Consider the following 21,490-nt stretch of genomic DNA (forward strand, 5'->3'; position numbering starts at 1 on the left):
CACTATGCGTTTTAAAAAATATCTCCGTCCACATTGAAACGGAGATTTCAGCAAATCTCCTCCTACTGCGCATGCACAGGACACATCTACCGAAAACAAATGACATGTTTGGTGTTGAATCTCACCATGAAAGTGCGTGTTTGTTCAGCTACAGACTAGAAAAACTTAAAACGACGGGCAGCTGTTGGCTCTCGCGCAGGAGGACTTAAAGTAAAAAAAAACAAATACTGGAGCGTATGGAGGCAACCAACAGGGAGTTCATGGACTGTATAAGCTGGCTGATGACGAACATTGAAAAACTGACTTACTCTGTTGCATTAATAAAGCACCTTGTTAAATGTGTAAAACATGTCTGCATCAGTGTTATCTTGTATTTCCATACAATGTTACATTAGGCTGTTACACATCTATTGTCAGAGAAGTACTTGCATAAATAGGTAAACCACCTTCATACGAACAAGAACAGAAAACATAGCAAAGTGAGTATACTTTTTTATTCAAAGGCAACATGAGTGATCTGCAGATGCTGGAAATAAATAAAAACACAAAATGCTGGCAGAACTCAGCAAGGAGGAGGTAGTGACGATGTTTCAGGCCAAATCCCTTCATCATACTTTTTTATTCAGTAAGTTATAGGTCAAAGTATTTGGTGAGTACATTTCTAACTCTTCTGGCTTCACTCTCGTTGCCGTCTGTTCTGAAATTGTTAGGTTGCGTTCAAGAAAACAATGAAATGGCGCGCTGCCTTCTGACAGTGTTTTCAGAAGTCTCTGGTTACCCCGTCCACACTGATCTGCTCAAGCGGCGTTTTCAAAAATACACACTTTGGAGAGCGTTTCTGAAAAGCTCCGGTTTTGGGGGTCGAAAACGTTGTTTTAGTGTGGGCAGAGGGTAAAAATGAAGAGAAAAAAGCTTCGGTTACGGATTTATCCGGTGTAGTGTGGACGTAATCTCAGAGGTCCAGGGAGAGTTATTTGAGGCTAATGCCCATGTGAAAAGGATTGACAATACCTGCTTGAGAGGAACTAGTAGGAAATTGGAATTCACAGCAATACAAAGTGCCACAGAGAGTAGTGGACTTAGCCCAAGACACCATTGGCACATTCCTCTTCACTGTCAGAGATATTCAATGCAGTGCTGCCTCCAAAAGGCAACATCTATGAACAAAGATTCCCACCATTTGGACCACGTCATTTTTTCACAGCTACCACTGGGCAGGAGGAGCAGAAACCTGAAGTCCCACAGCACTAGGTTCAAGGACAGCTACTTCCCTTCAACCATTCTTTCGTCTAGTGACCTGCACGACTCTAACACTATCTCAGTATAGCAACATGATGACCACTTTAATCATGTCTCACTTCAACAGACTTTTTTATTCTAATTGTTATTTATTGTATCATTTTGTATAAATGTTTGATTTATGATTTTCTTGATATTTTGTGTCTCTAATCTTGTGACACTGCTGTAAGTATATCTTTCATTGCATGTGTGCATACATATGTGACAATAAACTCCAATTTGACAAAAAAATACAATAGGTTGAATGGCCACACATTGCTATGTACAAGATCCTGATGAATTCAGAGTAAATAATTATCTGGATTACTTGGCATGTCATATCAAAATAACTCTTTTTCTTTAAACTTTATTATAAGTCTGACCACAAAGGTTTTAAGGGCAGGAAGGTGGGGGGGGGCAGGGGCAGGCAGTGAAGCTGAGGTATAAGATATTGCAACTGAGTAATCCAGAAGGCAGAAAACAACAGTGCAAATTTGCATGCTTGGTTCTTCCCTGTGAAAATGTGGGCAGTGAATATTCAGCAGACAAAAAAACCTTATCCTGTAATTGTCATAATATTTCAATTTCACTTACCTCTCTCCCTACCCATGAACTTCATTTGCAACTTCTACCTATGGCAATCACTTCTACCCAAACCATGTGAAAATCCCAGCCATCCATTGAGGCAGTTGATTATAACACAAAGAAAACTTACTTGATGTAGTATGGCACCTTATTGTTGTGTGATACAGCTCTCTGCCATGGTAACTGAACAGATGCTAGAGAAATAAAAAGAACGAATTAGAACTCAACTGTGACAAAAATATGTGAAAGGTACTTGCTTTGCTCACAATCCATTAAACATAAAGCTTTGAAAAACATTAAACTCCATTTTTTGGTGACAACGCATACAGTTCATTTTGAAAATGCACAGTAAATGTCTTCCATGGCTTTTCAAATAAGTGCATTAATGCTCTGGATACTGTTTACCTGCAACATTATTATATTTAAAATTTATCAGGTTTCTATACATCTGACTTACTGGAAAGGAAATGTTGTGATGATGGACCAAAATCCCGGTACGCTTCTTGCAACTGCTTGATTCGATCCTCAACAGCAACCTGGAATGATAAACAGAGCCACTGAGACTCATAGTGACAATGGAGTTATCACATTGACTTTCTCAACAGAGAAAGCAAAGTCCTCCCCTAAATCTAGACTCTGACCAAATTCAACCTTACCATGTCCAGGTTTGAAATGTGAAACATATTCCAGATTCTATCTGACAGATGAATGCAATAACCTACAGAAGAAATAGCCACTTGCTTGTCAAGTTTTTCTTCCCTCCCCTCCCGGGAACTCTCAGATAGCGGGAAAAACAGGACATGTTAAATTCCTGGAATTCACTCAGTAGCTTCTGCATGCAAACACTAATGCAGCACAGATTAAGACAGACATCAGAAAGCTGCAATTTTTACTGGTGTCAGGTGAAGCATTCAACTGTACAGCCATACCTATAGTGAAGCTGAGGCAGAATAACTCTGAACTGAAATTTCCATTTGTCATTGATTGCTGATAGTTTAATGCAATTAATTTTCATTAACACATTGAATTCTAGCATATTAAATAACCATAGCTGTTGATATGCTTTGAACTGGATGCAGGGTGGGAGGATTTTAGTAATGGGAAATACTGCATAACACATGACAGACAATGGTAGCAAAGTAGATAATAATAGCTAGAATGTACTGGAAGAAATGGTGCATACAGCATAGTTGCAATTAGACTCTCAGCAGGGGGAATTGATAACGGCAACTTTAAAGTTTTTTGTCTGAATCCATGCAACAAAACGGATGCTTTAATGGCACAAATGAAAATAAATGGTATGAACTAATAGCCTTTTTATAAACATGGTGGCTTCGTGACCAAGGTTGGGAATTAAATACTCTACAATACTTTCAGAGACAAAGATGAAGTGAAAATGTTGCACAGCCACACTAATGTTCAAGGATTAATCACAACCAGCAGAGAGAAAGGGCTTTAGCTTGACAAATGAAGACGATGAATCAGCTTGGCTGGAGCTGAGAAACAGCACTGGATAAACAATATGGATGAGGGGATATAGGCCCCAAACAATAGTGGATATGGTACAAGAAAAAAAATTGGACGTGGTTGATGATAAGGTACCACAGTCATCATGGGGAATTACTACACCCTTATAATAATTAACAGCACTGAGGACAAATTTATGGAGTTTAAAGAGATAGTTTTCCAGATCTCAATGTTGACAAACAAACATGAAAACAGGCTACACTTGATCTACTAAAATGTGATGAAGGAGAGTCAATAAATAACCTTGTGATTAAGGGCTTTTACAAATCCTAATATGACAGAATTTTATACAAAGATGCCAAGTCATTAAATCATTGTGTATCTAAATTTTCATGTGTATTTTCAGCAACAGATTAGGAACAGCATGTTAATCTTTAAGACAATAGGGCTTAAAAATAAGAGTTGGGACTACAGCTGGAATTTTCCATACAGATCTGAAATCCCTGATTAAGGAATGATAAAATGATGTTTTCACCAACTTGATTCCTGGAATCCTGCTTTCCCCAGAGGAGAGATTTAGTAGTCTAATCCTCTCCATTTTTCAGTTTCGAAAAGGAGAGATCTCAGTGAAATGCTTAAAGATTTTTCAGGGCTTGACCAAGTGTATGAAAAGCCTACTTAACATGGAGAGATGCCAAATACCTACACATGAACAGTTTCCAACCAAAAGATCCAAACAGAGATCAAGCACTAAATTAGTTACTTAATTTATCTGCATGGGCAAAGAGAACATTGGGAGTCATGTCTGTGCCAAATATCAGAATGGACAAACCAGTTACATAAAACTAAAATTATTTTTTCCAAACTCTGCTTGGATTAAGTTTGAAGAAAATTTCCAAATGTGACACAGCTGAAAGAAACCTACTGCATAACTGGCATTATTTTTTCCTTTCTATACATCAATTAAGATAACTTTGGTAAATCTTTGTAGCATGTCTCTGCCAAGGATATAAATTATCAGAGATAACTCTTCAATACTGAAGAGATCCCAGCAGCCAACCTCCAAATCCTTTCTGACAGATGTGCAAAGTCCAGCCATTAATATTCTAGCTCAATACTACTTCACTCTGAACCTATCTGTGTGACTGAAGACACATTTCAGCAATTTTTATTTCTGTTGTCATTTCTAGCATAATTAAGCTATGGCTCTGTAACAGCTTTTAACTCCACGATGCAAAACTGCAAATCAGCAACACACATTAACTGTGTTTCAAGTAAAGTTTGATAACAAAAACTGAACTGCTCATTGTGCTAAGGAACTAAATTAAATATCGTCTTCTATGAAGCAACTCTTTTGATCTCTTCCCAGGTTTGGAAAGAAATTATATGCTTTGGATTGTGGAGCAGTGCAGCCTTCTCTTTTTTGTATACACAGGCATGCTGCTTAATTTTGTAAATTATTTTCTTTTTCACTCTTACCTTTATCAGTTTCCACCGCATATTTAGGTCATCAAGCTGATGAGAAGTCTTGGGAGACAAAGTGACATCAAGAGGAGATAACTGACCAGCCAGGTCATTTAATATTTTGATTTCTTGTTTCATTGGAACAATTTCCTCTTTAAAAGCCTAATGGGGATGATGAAAGAAAAAAATATACAATATTTTCTTAAAACTTAAAAAAAAATTGTTTTGCTATCTGGATTTCAGAATGAGCCACATAATATTAAAATCAAGTGATGTGAGTCATCTGGAGCATCACAATGTTGATGTAATATTTAATGAATGTCAACTCCAAGATATTTTTTTTGCTTCATTACACATTTTCATTTCAATTATAATTATGCAGATCCTTGAAGGAAATCAACACACAAACTGGGAGGCAAAAAGGAACCAGAGTCAATGGAGCTCACGGCTGTGCAATTTTGAATTTCTGTTTCTGATTGCTTTCATTCAATGTACAAAGAAACCGATCACCACATTTAAAAGTTGTTAATTCAAACTCCTGGAAATTCAAAATCCATTTATTTAACTGAGAACGCATGTACTCTTTCCTGAAAGCATATTGTATTTAGCCAACATTGGTCTAGTTCAGTTGGCCAAAGATTTAACATTGATCCTATTTTTGATAAACTTCTGAATTTTCCCCCCTGCCATGTTCAGACTCTAGTCCCCCTGATGGGGGACTGGTTTGTAGCATAAAATAAAAATATGTGGAAAAATTATGATTTCTCAGCAAAAAGACCACTGTTATTTGTTCAAATGAGCACCATGTGGTATTTGATTATTAACAATACTTTGAAGTATTGTGAACTATTTGGCCATGGTGACAACTCTAGGAATTTACTTAATTCTTCCATAATTAACTGTGATCATGAATACACCTTAATCTGGGAAGAAGGGGTGATTAAACCCCAACACGTGGACTTAAAATATGATCAGTTGGGAACAAAGTATTGAAAACTTACTGAGCATCATAATTTACCATAAAGCACAAGTGTATTGTCACTGCAGCGTGATCCTCAACAATAACACAGATGAATCATGACTGAAAGTGATGCAAAGTTTCAGCATTTTTCCCTTGCATCTCTGCAAGCCAGTAGCACTGGGCTTGATTACTGAGATGAACACGTTCAATGGAAGGCTCCAGTTCAGGCCTCATGCAGGTGTTGCTGAAGCTTGAGAGCCTTTTTTTGACAAACTGGCTCTTGATTTCTGCTTGGTAGAGTGACCTGTGCTGTGGAAGGTGCCCTGATCAATGAGGTTGAGAATAAGGAGCTTTGCCCAAGACTGAGTTCGGTGGGGAGCTCTTTTGCTACCTACTACAATCCAACTCTTCAGACATCACTCCCTGAAAAGCAAATGACTAAATTGTGACTTTTGCCTGAGAAAGAATAATAACTGGAGGAGGATATGTAGGTTTCTCAAATGTCAACTTTTGGTCACTGAGGCAACTCTCCTTGGTTCTACTTCAAAAACATTTGAACCAGCAAGCCTACTTTGCATGCCAGATGATGGCACTGGCTTCAAAGGAACAAGGAATTGTCCACAACTTTAAGGTCACTTGAAAATAATACTTACAGATGGGAAATTCTGGTTTCTCCCAGATTATAAATATTGTATTGCAATGCAGGCACATGATAATAATAACAGTCAAATTACATGGAGTCTAGTTTTAAACAAGTTCAAAATGGCAAATCAATGTTTCCTAAAGTATTTTCAACAGGAGGGAGAAAGTAACAGGTAACAGATGCAAACACAGTTTTATGCTGATCTTCAGCTTTTGACATTGTGTTAATAACTTTTCTAGTTATCTAGTTGCCTAGAGAATCCAGGATTTAATTTTACAGTTCATTTGATCATTTAGAAAATGTCGCCAATCATAAAATAAGTGCCAAAAGATAATTGTGGTAGTCATGGCAGACAAGTTCGCGGAGTTAAAATGCTTAGGTCATTTATAGACACAAATGACCTTTGGGAAAATCCACCATAAGTTCAATTCATTGAAACATAAACATGTAATAAAATGCTGGTGGGCTGTGGCATGGTTTATTACATCAGTGAAATTGCACATCAGATCACGGTGCAGTGCACTTCATATAATAGTGTACTGGACTCAGAGCATAAATCAGATTGGTCTGTGCTGTGCTCAAATGCAATTCGAACAAAAGCCTGAAATCTGAACAAGCCAGTGTTAATCTTATTTTCTACATAATTCATGGAATGAGCTGGACGAGACAGAATAAAGTATAAACATTTGTCTGCATCTCACATTGAGGTTGCTGTTTGACTAAATTTGAGAATCATTTCTTGCAAGGCATAACAAGTGTCAGACAAAGGCTTTCTTTGAGCTAAGTAATTTACATTTAAGACTAAACAAGCTCTAAATGCCAAATGAGGTGAGAGAGAGAGTAATGACCCTTGTCAGGAGTATGACAAATGGCATTTTTTAAAGATTAATCCGGTGACCAAGACAAACAACTGAGACCATCTGTACACAACTCAAAGAGGGGATTGAGAGAGGATAGTCTGCACTTGGGTGAACATGAAGGGGAGACAGGCATCAGTGAAATTGATCAGCTAATTGAAGCAGGTGCTAATGAGTTGGCAGAATTTGTCACAGCAAAGCAAATGCTGCACTGCTCTAAGTTTCTTGAACATACCAAAGTGCTAAGAGCTGGCTGCAGAACTGAGACATTCCATATACCATGTCCCTATCCAGTTGTTGCAGTTCGTAACATCGCTTCAAATAAGATGGACTGATGAAAGTACAGAGTATATTATGGGTTAATGCTCTCCTCTCAGCACTGCAGCGCAAGCCAAATCCTCAGTCCAATTCAAGTCACATACTGCAATCTCTAAATAACGCTCAACATTACACCCATTTGCTTAATTGAAACTTCGTGAATGTAGGAGTAAAATACAATAATTCGCTGGAAGTTTCTATAATTAAGGAGGAGTAATATATCTGTCTTCGAAGTCCACAGCCAGATGTTTTACATCTGTGCAGAATATTAAAGAGCAGCTTCTGCAATGCTATTTCTGGAATAGGTCTGTTTTGACATTTCTGACTAACGAAATCAATAGTTTGTAAAAATCCATTTGGGCCACTAACATAACTTGCTCGGTACTTCCAGCATTTTATTTTTTTAATTATGTTGTTAATAATCTTAACTTTAATGCGATTGTTTTAATAATTTCTAAGCATGTTAATCAACCTTGTACACATCACTTTTAATAGTTTTAAATGTGTCTGTATTTTAAAACTATTACAAAGTTCAAAGAAGGCAAAGCTCCATTTCCAACCTTGCCTTCAGTGAAGCCCACCACGGCACTCTGAAGTACAGCATCAAAACTCAGAGCCTAGTCCCACTGCCCATCTCCTGGAACTGTAGGGCCAGATCCAAGGAGATACAGTCCAACCAATGAAATTCAGAGCAAGTGATCCTTAACTGTGATGAATGGAAGGGCAGTTCTTGACAAAAATCTCCAGTGGACACCTGACCAACCAGACAGATGGTTTAAGTTTGTTCAGAATATTGAACAGCTGCATCTGCAATGCTATTCCTGGATTAAATATATCTGTTTTGACATTTCTGTCTAATGAAACCAATAACTTGTATCACCTTGATCTTCAGTACTTGATCATGCTGGCCTTTAATTTATTTGAGTCTTTGACAAAGGCATTTTCAGAACATTATATAGCTATATAATGTAACCACTGAGAACATTTATCGTGAATAGCAGAACTATATGAAGACAAAACACCAAAGCATTTGCTAGCAACACACACAAAATGCTGGTGGAACACAGCAGGTCAGGCAGCATCTATAGGGAGAAGCACTGTTGACGCTTCGGGCCGAGACCCTTCATCAGGTCTAACTGAAAGGAAAGATAGTAAGAGATTTGAAAGTAGGAGGGGGAGGGGAAAATGTGAAATGATAGGAGATCGGAGGGGGTGGGGTGAAGCTGAGAGCTGGAAAGGTGATTGGCAAGTGGGGGGGGGGGGGGGGGGTGAAGCTGAGAGCCAGAAAGGTGATTGGCAAAAGGGATACAGAGCTAGAGAAGGGAAAGTATCATGGGACTGGAGGCCTTGGGAGAAAGAAAGAGGGAGGGAAGCACCAGAGGGAGATGGAGAACAGGCAGAGTGATGGGGAGAGAGAAAAAAAGGGGAGGGGGGAAAAGCTAAATATATCAGGGATGGGGTAAGAAGGGGAGGAGGGGCATGAACGGAAATTAGAGAAGTCAATGTTTCCCCCCTCGCCTTTTTTTCTCTCTTTCTGCCCATCATTCTGCCTGTTCTCCATCTCCCTCGGGTGCTCCCCTCCCCCTTTTTTTCTCCCTAGGCCTCTGGTCCCATGATCATTTCCCTTCTCCAGCTCGTATCCCTTTTGCCAATCACTTTTCTGGCTCTCAGCTTCACTCCACCCCCTCCGGTCTTCTATCTTTTCACATTTCCCTCTCCCCTCCTACTTTCAAATCTCTTACTATCTTTCCTTTCAGTTCGTCCTGACAAAGGGTCTCGGCCCGAAACGTCGACAGTGCTTCTCCCTATAGATGCTGCCTGACCTGCTGCATTCCACCAGCATTTTGTGTGTTGCTTGAATTTCCAGCATCTGCAGATTTCCTTGTAAATGCATTTTCTAGTACATTATTGAGGGATATAAGCTTTCCATTTAAACACAAAGCTCTTCAAAGTGCTTATTAAATCTCACAGCAATGACAAAACACAGTATATGCAAGGATTAGAATCACTTATCAAGCAGACTGTACTCTGGCCCAACAAAACAGAGGGAGCTTAAGAAGTGCAGAAAGTCTGCCTAAATAAGACGACATATGGAATCTTCAAAAAGTAAAATTTTAATGTGCAACTTAACAAGGTAACTTCATTCACACAAAGCAATTTTATCAGTACACGGACCTACGTAACAGCCAGGAAAACAAAACCACTGATTATTTTTGTTCATGAAAGAACATTTGTAAGTTGATCAAAATACAGTGCCGTGACTTAAAAGTGTTCAGAGCAATATGACGTTTATATAAATTACCCTTTATAAATGGAATATCAAACCTACCTACAAAATGGTCAGTATCAGATAATAAACCACTGAGGTTTCAGAAAACCTGCATCATCTCAGTAACTGAAATAATTCATAGTGTTTTCTCTCTGACCTTCCTTTACTCCCTGCACACCCATGACTGTGTCACCACCCACAGCTCCAATCTGCTAACTAAATTTGCTGACGATGCTACATTGATTGGTCTAATCTCAAATAATAACAAGTCAGCTTACAAAGAAGTCATCATCCTGACACAGTGGTGTCAATAAAACAACCTCTCCCTCAATGTCGCACAAGTAAAGGAGCTGGTTGTGGACTACAGGAGGAATGGAGACAGGCTAACCCCTATTGACAACAATGGATCTGGGGTTGAGGGGGTGAACAGCTTAAAGTTCCTCAGCATACACATCTCCGAGGATCTCATGCAGTCTGTACAAACCGGCTCTATAGTGAAAAAAGCACAACAGCACCTCTGTTACTTCAGACGGTTGAAGAAGTTTGTTATGAGTCCCCAAATCCCAAGAACTTTCTACAGGGGGACAATTGAGAGCATTCTGACTGGCTGCATCACTGCCTGGTATGGGAAATGTACTTCCTTCAATTGCAGGACTCTGCGGAGAGTGGCACAGACGGCCTAGCACATCTATAAATGTGAACTTCCCACTATTCAGGACATTTACAAAGACAGATGTGTAAAAAGGGCCTGAAGGATCACCAGGGACCCAAATCGCCCCAACCACAAACTGTTCCTGCAGCTACCATCCAGGAAATGGTACTGTAGCATAAAAGCCAGGACCAACGGGCTCCAGGACAGCTCCTTCCACCGGGCCATCAAACTGATTAATTCATGCTGATATAACAGTATTTCTATCTTATATTGACTGTCCTGTTGTACATACTATTTATTATAAATTACTGTAAGTTGCACATTTAGATGGAGACATAACATAAAGATTTTTACTCCTCATGTATATGAAGGATGTAAGTTTATAAAGTCAATTAAATTTAACTGTCCATTAGATTGCACTTTGACCTCTGAGTCAAGAGATAGCAAATCCATATTCCAATTCACATACTTCAAACCAAAATCCTCAGATGACATTTCAAAGCAATACTGAAGCAACAACTGCACTGTTAGAAATCACATCTCCCTCTTCAATTGTTAATCAGGAGCCCTGAATATTCTGTAAACAGAGTGTAAACATTCCCACCACACAGGTTTGCTGTGAACACAAACTCACTGGCTCTCCACTCCGCTCAGAGCACCAAGACAACAGCAAAACATACATTAGGCTGCAGTTTATTGATTACAGCTTCACATTCAATACCATCAACCACTCAGTATTAATCACCAAGCTTCAATACCTTCCTCATCGGCAGAGTCAGTACGTATCTGTGATAAATCTCCTTCTCACTGACGATCAGTACCGGCGCACCTCAAGCATGGGTGCTTAGCCCACTTCTCTACTCTCTACACTCATGACTGTGGCCAATGACATTTAACAGATGAACCACTGCTGTTGGTAAAATCTCAGAGGGCAATGAAGTGGTGCACAGAAGTGAGATAGATCAACTGGTTGACTGGTGTTGCAACATCCATCTCGTGCTCAACACCAGCAAGATGGAGGGCTTAAGGACATAGGAGCACAACACAGTACAGGCCCTTTGGCCCACAAATTTGTGCTGACCTTTTAACCAGCTCTTTGATACATCTTCTCATTTTCCCCCCTCATGTAGCCCTCCATTTTCCTCTATTCATGTGCCTATCAAAGTGTCTTTAAATGACTCTAATGTATCTGCCTCTACCACCACTCCAGTAGTGTGTTCCATGCACCGTATCTCAGACTATCTCAGACATACCCCCCATAGATTCCATAAAACCCAAAGACATAAATCTGTTCTGCCATTCAATCATGGCTGATTTATTCTCCGTTTTAAACCCAATTCTCCTTCCTTCTCCACATCACCTTCAACTCTAACTAATCAAGAAACTATCAATCTCCGTTTTAAGTAAAATTATTTATATTTGTGGCAATGAATTCCACAGATTCACCACCCTCTAGTTAAAGAAATTCCTCCTCATCTGTTCCCAATGATGACCTTCTATTCTTAGTCTGGGCGCTCTGGTCTGAGACTTACCCACTATAGGCAATATCCTTTCCACATCTACTCTACCTGGGTCTTTCAAGAGTCTATAGATTTCAATATTCCCCCATTCACCTTAAATTTATGCTCCTTCATATTGGCCATTTCTGCCCTGGGGAAAAGTCTCTGACCATCCACTCTATGCCTCTTATCATCTTTCTACCTCTAAAATGGTAAGAAATAACTTCCCATCTGCCAGTTGTCAGTCAGAGCCGAGTCCATCAAAGGGGAAAGTGTGTTGAATTCTGGAAAGAAGCACTGAGTGGAATCTGACACAGTGTTTGTGTCTCCAACTTGATAGCAACGTAACTGATTATGGACTTCAGGAAGGGGAGGCTTGGAGAACACATATCAGTCCTCATTGAGGGATCAGCAGTGGAAAGGGTACGCAGTTTTAAGTTCCTGGTTGTCAATATTCCTCGGGATGTGTCCTTGGCTCATCTTGCTGATTTGATCATCAAGACAGCTGTGTTATTCAGAGTTTGAGGACATTTGGTATGTCACCAAAGACTCCAGCGACTTTCCATAGATATAACATAGAGAGTACTCAGACTGATATGAAGGCTCCAATGCATAGGACTGCAACAAGCCATTGTTGACTCAGCTATCTTCATCATGGGTATTACCAACTCCAACATCAAGGACATCTTCAAGAGGTTAAGGACCCTAACCATCTGAGACATGCCTGCTTCTCATTGCTACCATCAGAGAAGAGGGTACAAGTGCCTTAAGATTCATACTCAATGTTTCTGGAAGAGCCTCTTTCCCTCTGCCATCAATTTCAGAACAATCCATGAACACAACCTCGCTATTCCTCTTTTACACTGTTTTTATTGTAACTGGTATTTTGTTTTGCTTACAATGAACTGCTGCCACATAGCAATACATTTCATGACTTATGTTCATGACAATAAAGCAAGAAGGTGACAACCATCATTAAGGGCCCTCACTACCCTGGACATGCCCTCCTCTTGTCACTACCATCAGGGAGGAGGGACAGCAGCCTGAACATACACATTCAAGGATTCAGGAACAGCTTCTTCCCTTCTGTCATCAGATTTCTGAGCGGTCTATGGACTCAATGAGCAGTATTCATTAATCTTTTTTAATGCATGATTTATGTTTTGTAATTTATAGTCAGGTTATTTCTTTGCAGTGCACTGCTGATAGGAACAACAAATTCTACACCATGTAAGTCAGAAAGAATAAAACCTGATACTGATTCCATTTGACATAATGAGCATGTTATCTCTTGTATTCTGAATACTTATTCAGAAATTAACATCACCTAAAAAAACAAGCTCTCTATCTCTGTTTTCTTCCAATTCTGCTCCTTTGATCAACTCCAGGCATAACTGTTTCATCTCTCGTTGTTATGCTTCAGCTACAAATGGCCAAAATATCTCTCCCAATATCTATTTGCCCTTCCACCTCCTTTAAGGCATTCTTTAAAATCTTACTCTTTGAAGAAACCAATGATAACATGATTATGCAAATTGCTGTCAAATCTGCTAATAACTCTCTCTGAAGGACCTTGGGATGTTCCATGTTCAAGAGGTTACAAGAATACAAGTAGCTATTGAAGTAATATTCAAACTCACAGCTCAAGATGTATTCAAAACAAAGGCTGCTGATAGGTAACAATGCCATACTGGGGGACTGAGATCTTGAGGTTGTAGTCAATGAGGGTGAGGAGTCCAATGCCAAAACTGATCAATTTTAAATAAAAAACACAAAACACCACCAAGTTCAAGAACAGTTATTACTTCTCAACCATCAGGCTTTTGAACCAGAAGGGATAACTTCACTCACCCCATAAGAGAAATGTTCCCATAATCTATGGACTCACTATCAAGGACTCTTCGTCTCATGTTATTGATATTTATTGCTTATTTATTTATTTTTATTTTTTTTGGTTCTTTTTGTATTTGCCCAGCTTGTTGTCTTTTGCACACTGGTTGAATGCCCAAGTTGGTGCAGCCTTTCATTAAGTCTTTATGGTTATTTTTCTATCATGGATTTATTGAGTATGCCTACAAGAAAATGAATCTTATGATTGTATGTGATGACAAATGTAATTTGATAATAAATTTACTTTGAACTTTGATTAACATGTGGTTTCCAAATAAACTGTGCTTCAATTTTGGACATACTCTCACACAAGAACTTGGAGTGAAAAATGTTTGTTTTTGTACCTATAATTCTGATGGTAGTGAGAATGCATTTCTTCATAAAGGCATCAAATTAACAAGTTTCAAATGCTGTTAATTTTTATAACAGTCCTCAACTAAAGTCAGTGATTAGCATCCAGTCAATGTAATGGGAAAATTCTATGCTATTTTAAGGTATATTTTGCACTTGTTTTTCTCCTATTTTCCACCATGGCAACTGAATTTGCTGACTGTTTCATGGATTCTATGTTTCAACTTTAAATTTACAGAAGCAAGGAACTGAACAGATTTCTGCAAGTATGGTGTGAGTCAGACCAGAATCAGTGGTGATATGATCTAGGTGAAGTGTTCAAGTGAGATTGACCTTCATTTGATGTAAAGACCTGCTTTTTCCAACAGCTGCAACATTATTTCTGAAATTCAAAGACACCCACATATAAATCCTAACCTTTTTTCTTTTCTCAACATCCTTTCATAATGTTTTATAATCTATTTCATAATCTATTCCAACCAATAGACCTAAGTTAAACAAATGGAAGCAAAGGATTCCAAATTTTAAACAGCAATTACAGAAAGAATTTTTTCTTTTCTCAACATCCTTTCATAATGTTTTATAATCTATTTCATAATCTATTCCAACCAATAGACCTAAGTTAAACAAATGGAAGCAAAGGATTCCAAATTTTAAACAGCAATTACAGAAAGAATTTTGCTTCTGAAAATTCTTCTCTGATGATGTCTAAAGTAACAATTTGAAGCTACATTGCACCTTTAATATCAAAAATATCCTAAACCACCTGGCAAAAGCCTGCTAATAAAAACAAGGCATCCAATAATATATTACCAAATAATTTGAAATTCAAAGAGGTAGGTTGGAATAAACATTTTATACGAAAAAAATAATTATAGATCTGGAGGCTGTTCTGCAGAATTCCAGATATTATGACAATGTAACTGAAGGCATAATTAGTACAACAAATAAAATCAGAGATGCTCAAGAGATTGTAATTAAAACAGTGTATGTATGTTCACGTGTTTAAAGAACATAGAGGATTTCAAAGGCCATTTCAAGAAGTGGGCAAAAGCAAGCACAGGGACAAAAGGGACACAGAGTTAAAGAAAGAGTAGCAGAGCTTATGATTACCTCAAACTTATTCAAGGTTGAAAGTGCAAGGCCATGCAAGAAAGCACCGATTTAATCAAAGACAGATGTAGATTAAAGACACAAGAGACTGCAGACTTGAATGAGGTTTTAAGAATTTGATAAACTGAGATTGGGTGGAGTTGTTCAATGTGTGAAAATTCTGATTGACGGAATGTATTTATGGCCCACAAATTCAGCTAGGCATTAAATCTGACACCTCCATACAAACAGCCAAATTTAGTTTTAGAGGGCTGTTAAATGACTGGGGAATGGAGATTGTGATGTAATCTGAAACTGATAGCTTTGCTATCTCCAATGTTTAATTAAGATAAATTCTGTTCTGCATGCAGTTGATGTTCAACACATGATCTGACAATTCAGGGACAGTGAAAAGTTTGAGAAATGAGTTGATGAGATTGAGTGGTTATGATCAGCATAGTTATAGGAACATACATTTTCAGATGAGAAGTAAAGGTTAGAGGATCAACAATAGTACATTACTGAGGCCACTGCACATGATCCTGTGCGACAATCAGAATGGTACCTAGGAAGTGTGGACATATCTGGGTAACTGAAGAGTTGGTGACAAAGGATCAAATGCTCAACCACACTGAAGGTTACCATCAGGTTAAAAAGCTTAGAAATTTTTCCATTGGGAGTGGTATGGTATATACCATTTTGTAGGGAGATGTGGACAAATTTCTTCATGCAGACGACAATCATGCAACTTTTGAGAGCTGTGACAAAGTTCATTCAAAACCGATATAGAAACAGAGATACCTCAATATTAATCAAAACAAGGGTACGTCATTGGCTCAGTGATAGAAGATCTGTCCATCACTGCACAACTCAGTTCTTGAACAATGCTGGAGCAGTCTCAAAGGGCCAAATGACTATTTAAGAATATTTGTGTTTCACATTATATTAAGGCTCAATCACCTAAAGCTGAGTGAGGAAGGGAAAGAAAACAATTCATCAGTCTTCTTTTCCTTCAACCAGTCACCAGTGTGCCTTTTATGTATACAAAAGAAGAACATTGAGAAAGTTACATTTCTTTTGGTTTTATTAAGGATTAAGGATGAGCTTATTGCAGTCCTGATAAAGAATACTCTTTAGGATGCCTGGCAGACATGGGTTGAACAAGATCCAGGGAATTTCTCTTTGCACCTTCACTGCTTCTTATTTCCGTAAATAACAGATTAAGTGGAGCTTGGTCAAACTTGACTTTTACAGAATGTGGAAGATGCAGAGGTACAGAAATGTTAATACAGAAAATAAACTGAGTTGTGCAGTGATGGAGAGATTACGAATAAACTTAGCACAGAAGAATATAAAGTCCTGCATGCAGAAGGAAAACATATATGTACATAATGAAAGAAACTGACTTTGCATGGATGTTTTAAGAAAAGGAACTTGAAGCAGCATACTCTTTCAAAATTATAACAGCCCAACTATTAGTTAGAACCAACAGCAATTGAGCAGAAAATTACAGCTGGCATGTTAACTAAAGTCATAGAAATTAAAATACAGTTCAGAAGGCTGCAACGTGCTAAGAATGAAGCTGAGCACAGATAATAGGTTAGAGTGAGATCTGGATAGAGAATTGATGTAGCAAGCAACAGGGAGCTCTCATGTCATTCCTGTAGAGCAAATGAAGGTGCTCGACAAAGCAGTCACTAAACCAACTTGCATTTGGTTTTTCCAATGTAAAGGAAATCATAATGCAAGCAATAAATATATTTCATTCACTGGCAATTTGTGCAATCTTGAACAAAATTCCATCCATTCCCTTTCATCCAACCATACATATTCAGTATTCCCAAGAAACCATCCCATCACATCCCCCTGTCCATTTTTCCAACTATACTTTTTCTCAGATCACTTTTCCATGCAATTAAAGGAAAGTCCTTTCAGTTCTTCTTTACCTACTATCCAGGGACCCAAACAGACCTTTCAGGTTAGGTAGTGATTTACTTTCCCTTCCTCCAATTTAATTAATTGTATCCAGTGTTCACAATGCAGTATCCTTTCATTCATTCATTCATTCATTATGCTGTGTTGTATGATGTGGGTGATCATGATCTTTCCATGACCATGATTGTTTATGGCAAAATTTTTCTACAGAACTGGTTTGCCAGTGCAAGACTGGGGACCCTGGCCATTATCAATGCTCTTCAGAGATTGTTTGCTGGCATTAGTGGTTGCATAACCAGGACTTATACGACCATCAGCTGCTCGTATGACCATCCACCATCTGCTGCATGACTTCACGTGACCCTGATCAGGGGACTAAGCAGGATCTACACCTTGCCCAAGAATGACCTGCAGGGTAACAGAGGGAAGAGATGCCTCACACCTCCTTTGGTAGAGATGCATTTCCACCCCGCCACGCTAATATCCTTTATTTTGATTAAATCTAATGAATATTGGGTGATGGAAACATAGAAAATGGTGATGGTGTAGATTGGGTACTAGAAACAAAGTACTTACTCTGAGATACAAACACAACTGTGAAATTATATTCTGCTTTGTCATATATGAAATCCCATAAATAAGAAAATTAATGCAAAAGGGCTCAACTTGATGGTGTGTTTTGATGCATCATTGTCATAATTGACCGCTTTCTCCAAATATTTTGTTGAGTTCTTCAGTCTGCGTGCAGTCTTCCTCAGAACAAGTAACACTAAGCAAAGGACTCAGCAAAGCCTGATCTACTGACATTTCAATTTCCCTTTAGATTTGCTTGTTTGACAGATTTAGATCTTTGTGTTTATAAAACAATCCTGAATAACTTTACAAAAACCTTTCCTGAAATTTTAATATCAGCTGAACATTTCCAACCTGAAGTGCCAATAGAAATTAAAACTGTAGCTACAACAAAAAGTAGGAAAACGAGGTGACAAAATTTGTATCTGTAAAATCTGTTCCACTTTGAACACTTCCACCTACTCAACGAGTCCCCCGTATGAGAGAATTCAGATGCATCCCCTCCCTGGAACTTCACACACTCAACCTTGACTATTTGTACCTCAGCACTCCATTCAGGTTGTACAAAAAGAAGTATATTATTGATTTATAGCAAACTATCATCTCAACTCACAATCAAAAGAGATACAACATAGCAGACATTTTTAATACCTTCATATGAAACAATAATTCATGGACTACCCAACAGAAAACACTGCATATTTTGACAAAAGGAATGAAATTATCCTGATTTCTGTTTCCTATCAGTAATGCCTCAATTTACAGAGAAAACTGTGGCACTGATGAACGCTGAGGGAGCAGGACTAACTGGGTAACTCGTACAAATGAGTACATTATGCCAAAAAGATGCCATAAGCTATCTGATTCTTAACTAATAATGCCAACAAGACCAAGGACATTAAAATTAGAATCAGGATTATTATCACTGACATACAGAGATGTCATGAAATATGTTGTTTTGCAGCAGCAGTGGAAAGCAATACATAAAATGGTTACACTGAGTGACAATAATAAATAAATTTAAAAGTAAATAAATAGTGCAAAAAGAAAGCAAAATAGGGAGGTAGTTGTTCATGGGTTCAGGATGACAGAGAGGAGGTAGCAGTCCTCCATCTAGTTCCGTGCTCTCTTGAAGGTACTTATATACTTGATTCTAATCTCCTCTTGGACTAAGTGAGAACTGCAAAGCAAATCTTGTGCCAACTGGGATCAGCTAATGCAATAGAAACAATGATTGAAATTAAAATTTGACTCATCTTATGAGGATGAGTTGGTCAATCTTTCAAGGTCAAATTGCAGGCTAGCCCACATACAAAAATATACCTTAGAAATAAAACTGTGCACCTTCCATTCCAATTCTGTTAACATACTAATCCTTGCAATCATGCAGCCAATCCATAAATCAACTATGCCATGAAATCCTGCTGCGACACTAATTAACAAAGTGTGATAATCAGATGTAATGGTCGATTAAATAGCTCCACTTTATCAAATGTCAACAGTGATACAAGCAGTGTCAATATTTCAGTGTTCTTGTTGCTTCCCGTCCATTAGATGCCTTCTGTTTGGAGAAGCTCAAAAAGTAGAATAATTTGTACTTACTGTGGTTTTGTCAATGTGATCTTGCAAAGAATCAATAAGTAGGTCTCCTACAGGTTGCCAGTCATTGCGGATACTTTCAGCTGATACCACATGGGCCTCAAAGTCATCCATAGCTTTTTGCAGTTCTTGCAGTTTCTCTAGGGCCTTTTCTACCTGCTTCTGCCAGCTGTTGGCATGAATATTCAACTGCTCCCAATTTTCCTTCACTTCTGTTGACTGTTTGCGTACTGCTTTTGCAATCTTCTGTGCTTTCTCTTCAGGGGTAGATTCTAGAATAGTACAGATGTAATTGCTGGTCAACTTTCGAAAGCAAAGATTCTTTTAACACATCACACCCTTTCTAAACTTCATACTTTCAAGGGTCTTTTGCACTTTCTAGGAATGAAAGTCAGTCACAAGCACTGTCACATACATGGCCGCGTGAATAGTGACTAGCATTATGAGTTCTTTAGTAAGACATTCTGTAGCAAGAGACATCAAAATTCATTAAATACACAACTGCCAATACCAATGTGAAAAGGAAATAGAGGGAATAAAATAGTACAATACAATAAATATTCATTTAAGAAACTCTTCAAAACTTTACACAATAGACACTGTTTATACATCTTACATCAACTTTCATCTTCAGGAGTTAAAAGTTCACAATAGATGAGGATAATATATTTTCCTATTATTGCTGAGGAGTTTTCTGTGAGGCTACAGATCCAATTAAGCCAAGGGGACAGTTCCAATCAAATCACAATCCTCCGTTTTAAATCATCTTTTCAATTGAAGCACAAAGACGATCCTGCACTGCCAAATAATGAGTGTTGCTTGCACAGAGGAAGTCTTCCTAGACACCAATTGGCCTCACTGTTTACCCTATTACATTTACACGTCAATACTTAAAGGCTCAATAATTATTCAAATACCAATAAGAGGAAAATGGTACTGCTAACATTTCAAAAAAAAGTATTATGCTGCTAACATATGAAAATCTGCAGATGCTTAGGTTGTTGACAATTTATTGCACAAAGCACAGGCAAAGACGCTTGTTAGCTGGATCAAATATCAAGTTAATGACAATTATATTTACATGCCAATTACAGTCGGCTCTCCTTATGCGCGAATTCCACCAACCGCGAATCGCGAAAACCAGCACTTCCAGCACCTGTTGTTCGAGCACGTACAGACTTTTTTTTCTTGTCATTATTCCCTAAACAATGCAGTATAATAACTAGTTGACATAGCATTTGCATTGTATTGGGTATTGTAAGTGATCTAGAGATGATTTAAAGTATACGGGAGGATGTGTGTGGGTTATCATGGATCGGGATCGAAGAAAATCAGAAGTTCTCTTACTAAGTAAGTCGGAACAGGTACATCTGGTATTATTTAATGTCAGTTTGTCAAATATTTGTCTTAGTATATAGTATATATTTTACCTTTCTATGCATATAAAACACTTAAGAACATATATTTCAGCGCCGGGCTCCAGTTCGATCAAATCACAGACCGCTCCCGCGCACTCTCCACCATGCCGGGTTGAAATGGAGGATCAAAAACCCAAAACCCAATTATTAAACCACTGAGTTGCTTAGTAATAATTATAGCTTTCATCAGGCACAGCCTTTCTCACTTTATCCTTTAAAATTGTTCCGATCGTTGACCGACGCAGCCTAATGCTTTTCCAATGACCGATGGCGTTTCACCTCTTTCTGATCACTTTATTATTTCCACTTTATTTTCAATCGTGATCGTGATTATTTTCGTGAACAGAAACACTGCGGATTCAGAGTTCTGACGCCGGGTCCTAATGTCCAGTGCACTGAGACAGGTTAAATAAGGTCTGGGGTTCCGCAGGGTCCTAAGGTCCAATGCATTGAGATAGGTGGAATAAGGGACTTGAGCATCTGCAAATTTTGGTACCCGCGAGGGGTCCTGGAAACAATCCCTCATGGATAAGGAGGGCCAACTGTACATTCACACTGACTTCTGACATTTTTTTTTAAAAACAGCAGCAGCACTTGTAATCCTATCACAAACAAGAAAAAATCTACAGATGCTGTAAG

At 38.4% G+C, this 21,490-nt stretch overlaps 1 protein-coding gene across 7 annotated transcripts in view; it reads right to left on the reverse strand.

Annotated features, from left to right (window-relative positions):
- The window catches only part of LOC132402945 (utrophin-like), a 477,671-nt gene that overhangs the window by 108,411 nt on the left and 347,770 nt on the right, over positions 1-21,490 (reverse strand). For all 7 annotated transcript variants that reach the window (XM_059986085.1, XM_059986086.1, XM_059986083.1 and 4 more), the window contains 4 exons: positions 19,437-19,705; positions 4,810-4,956; positions 2,321-2,399; positions 1,994-2,057 (listed from right to left, as the gene is read on the reverse strand). In XM_059986085.1, the coding sequence (XP_059842068.1) occupies positions 1,994-2,057; positions 2,321-2,399; positions 4,810-4,956; positions 19,437-19,705 (559 nt within the window). The remainder of the gene's footprint in view (positions 1-1,993; positions 2,058-2,320; positions 2,400-4,809; positions 4,957-19,436; positions 19,706-21,490) is intronic.

This window comes from Hypanus sabinus, chromosome 12 (genome assembly GCF_030144855.1).
Source record: "Hypanus sabinus isolate sHypSab1 chromosome 12, sHypSab1.hap1, whole genome shotgun sequence".
NCBI classification, from domain to species: domain Eukaryota; kingdom Metazoa; phylum Chordata; class Chondrichthyes; order Myliobatiformes; family Dasyatidae; genus Hypanus; species Hypanus sabinus.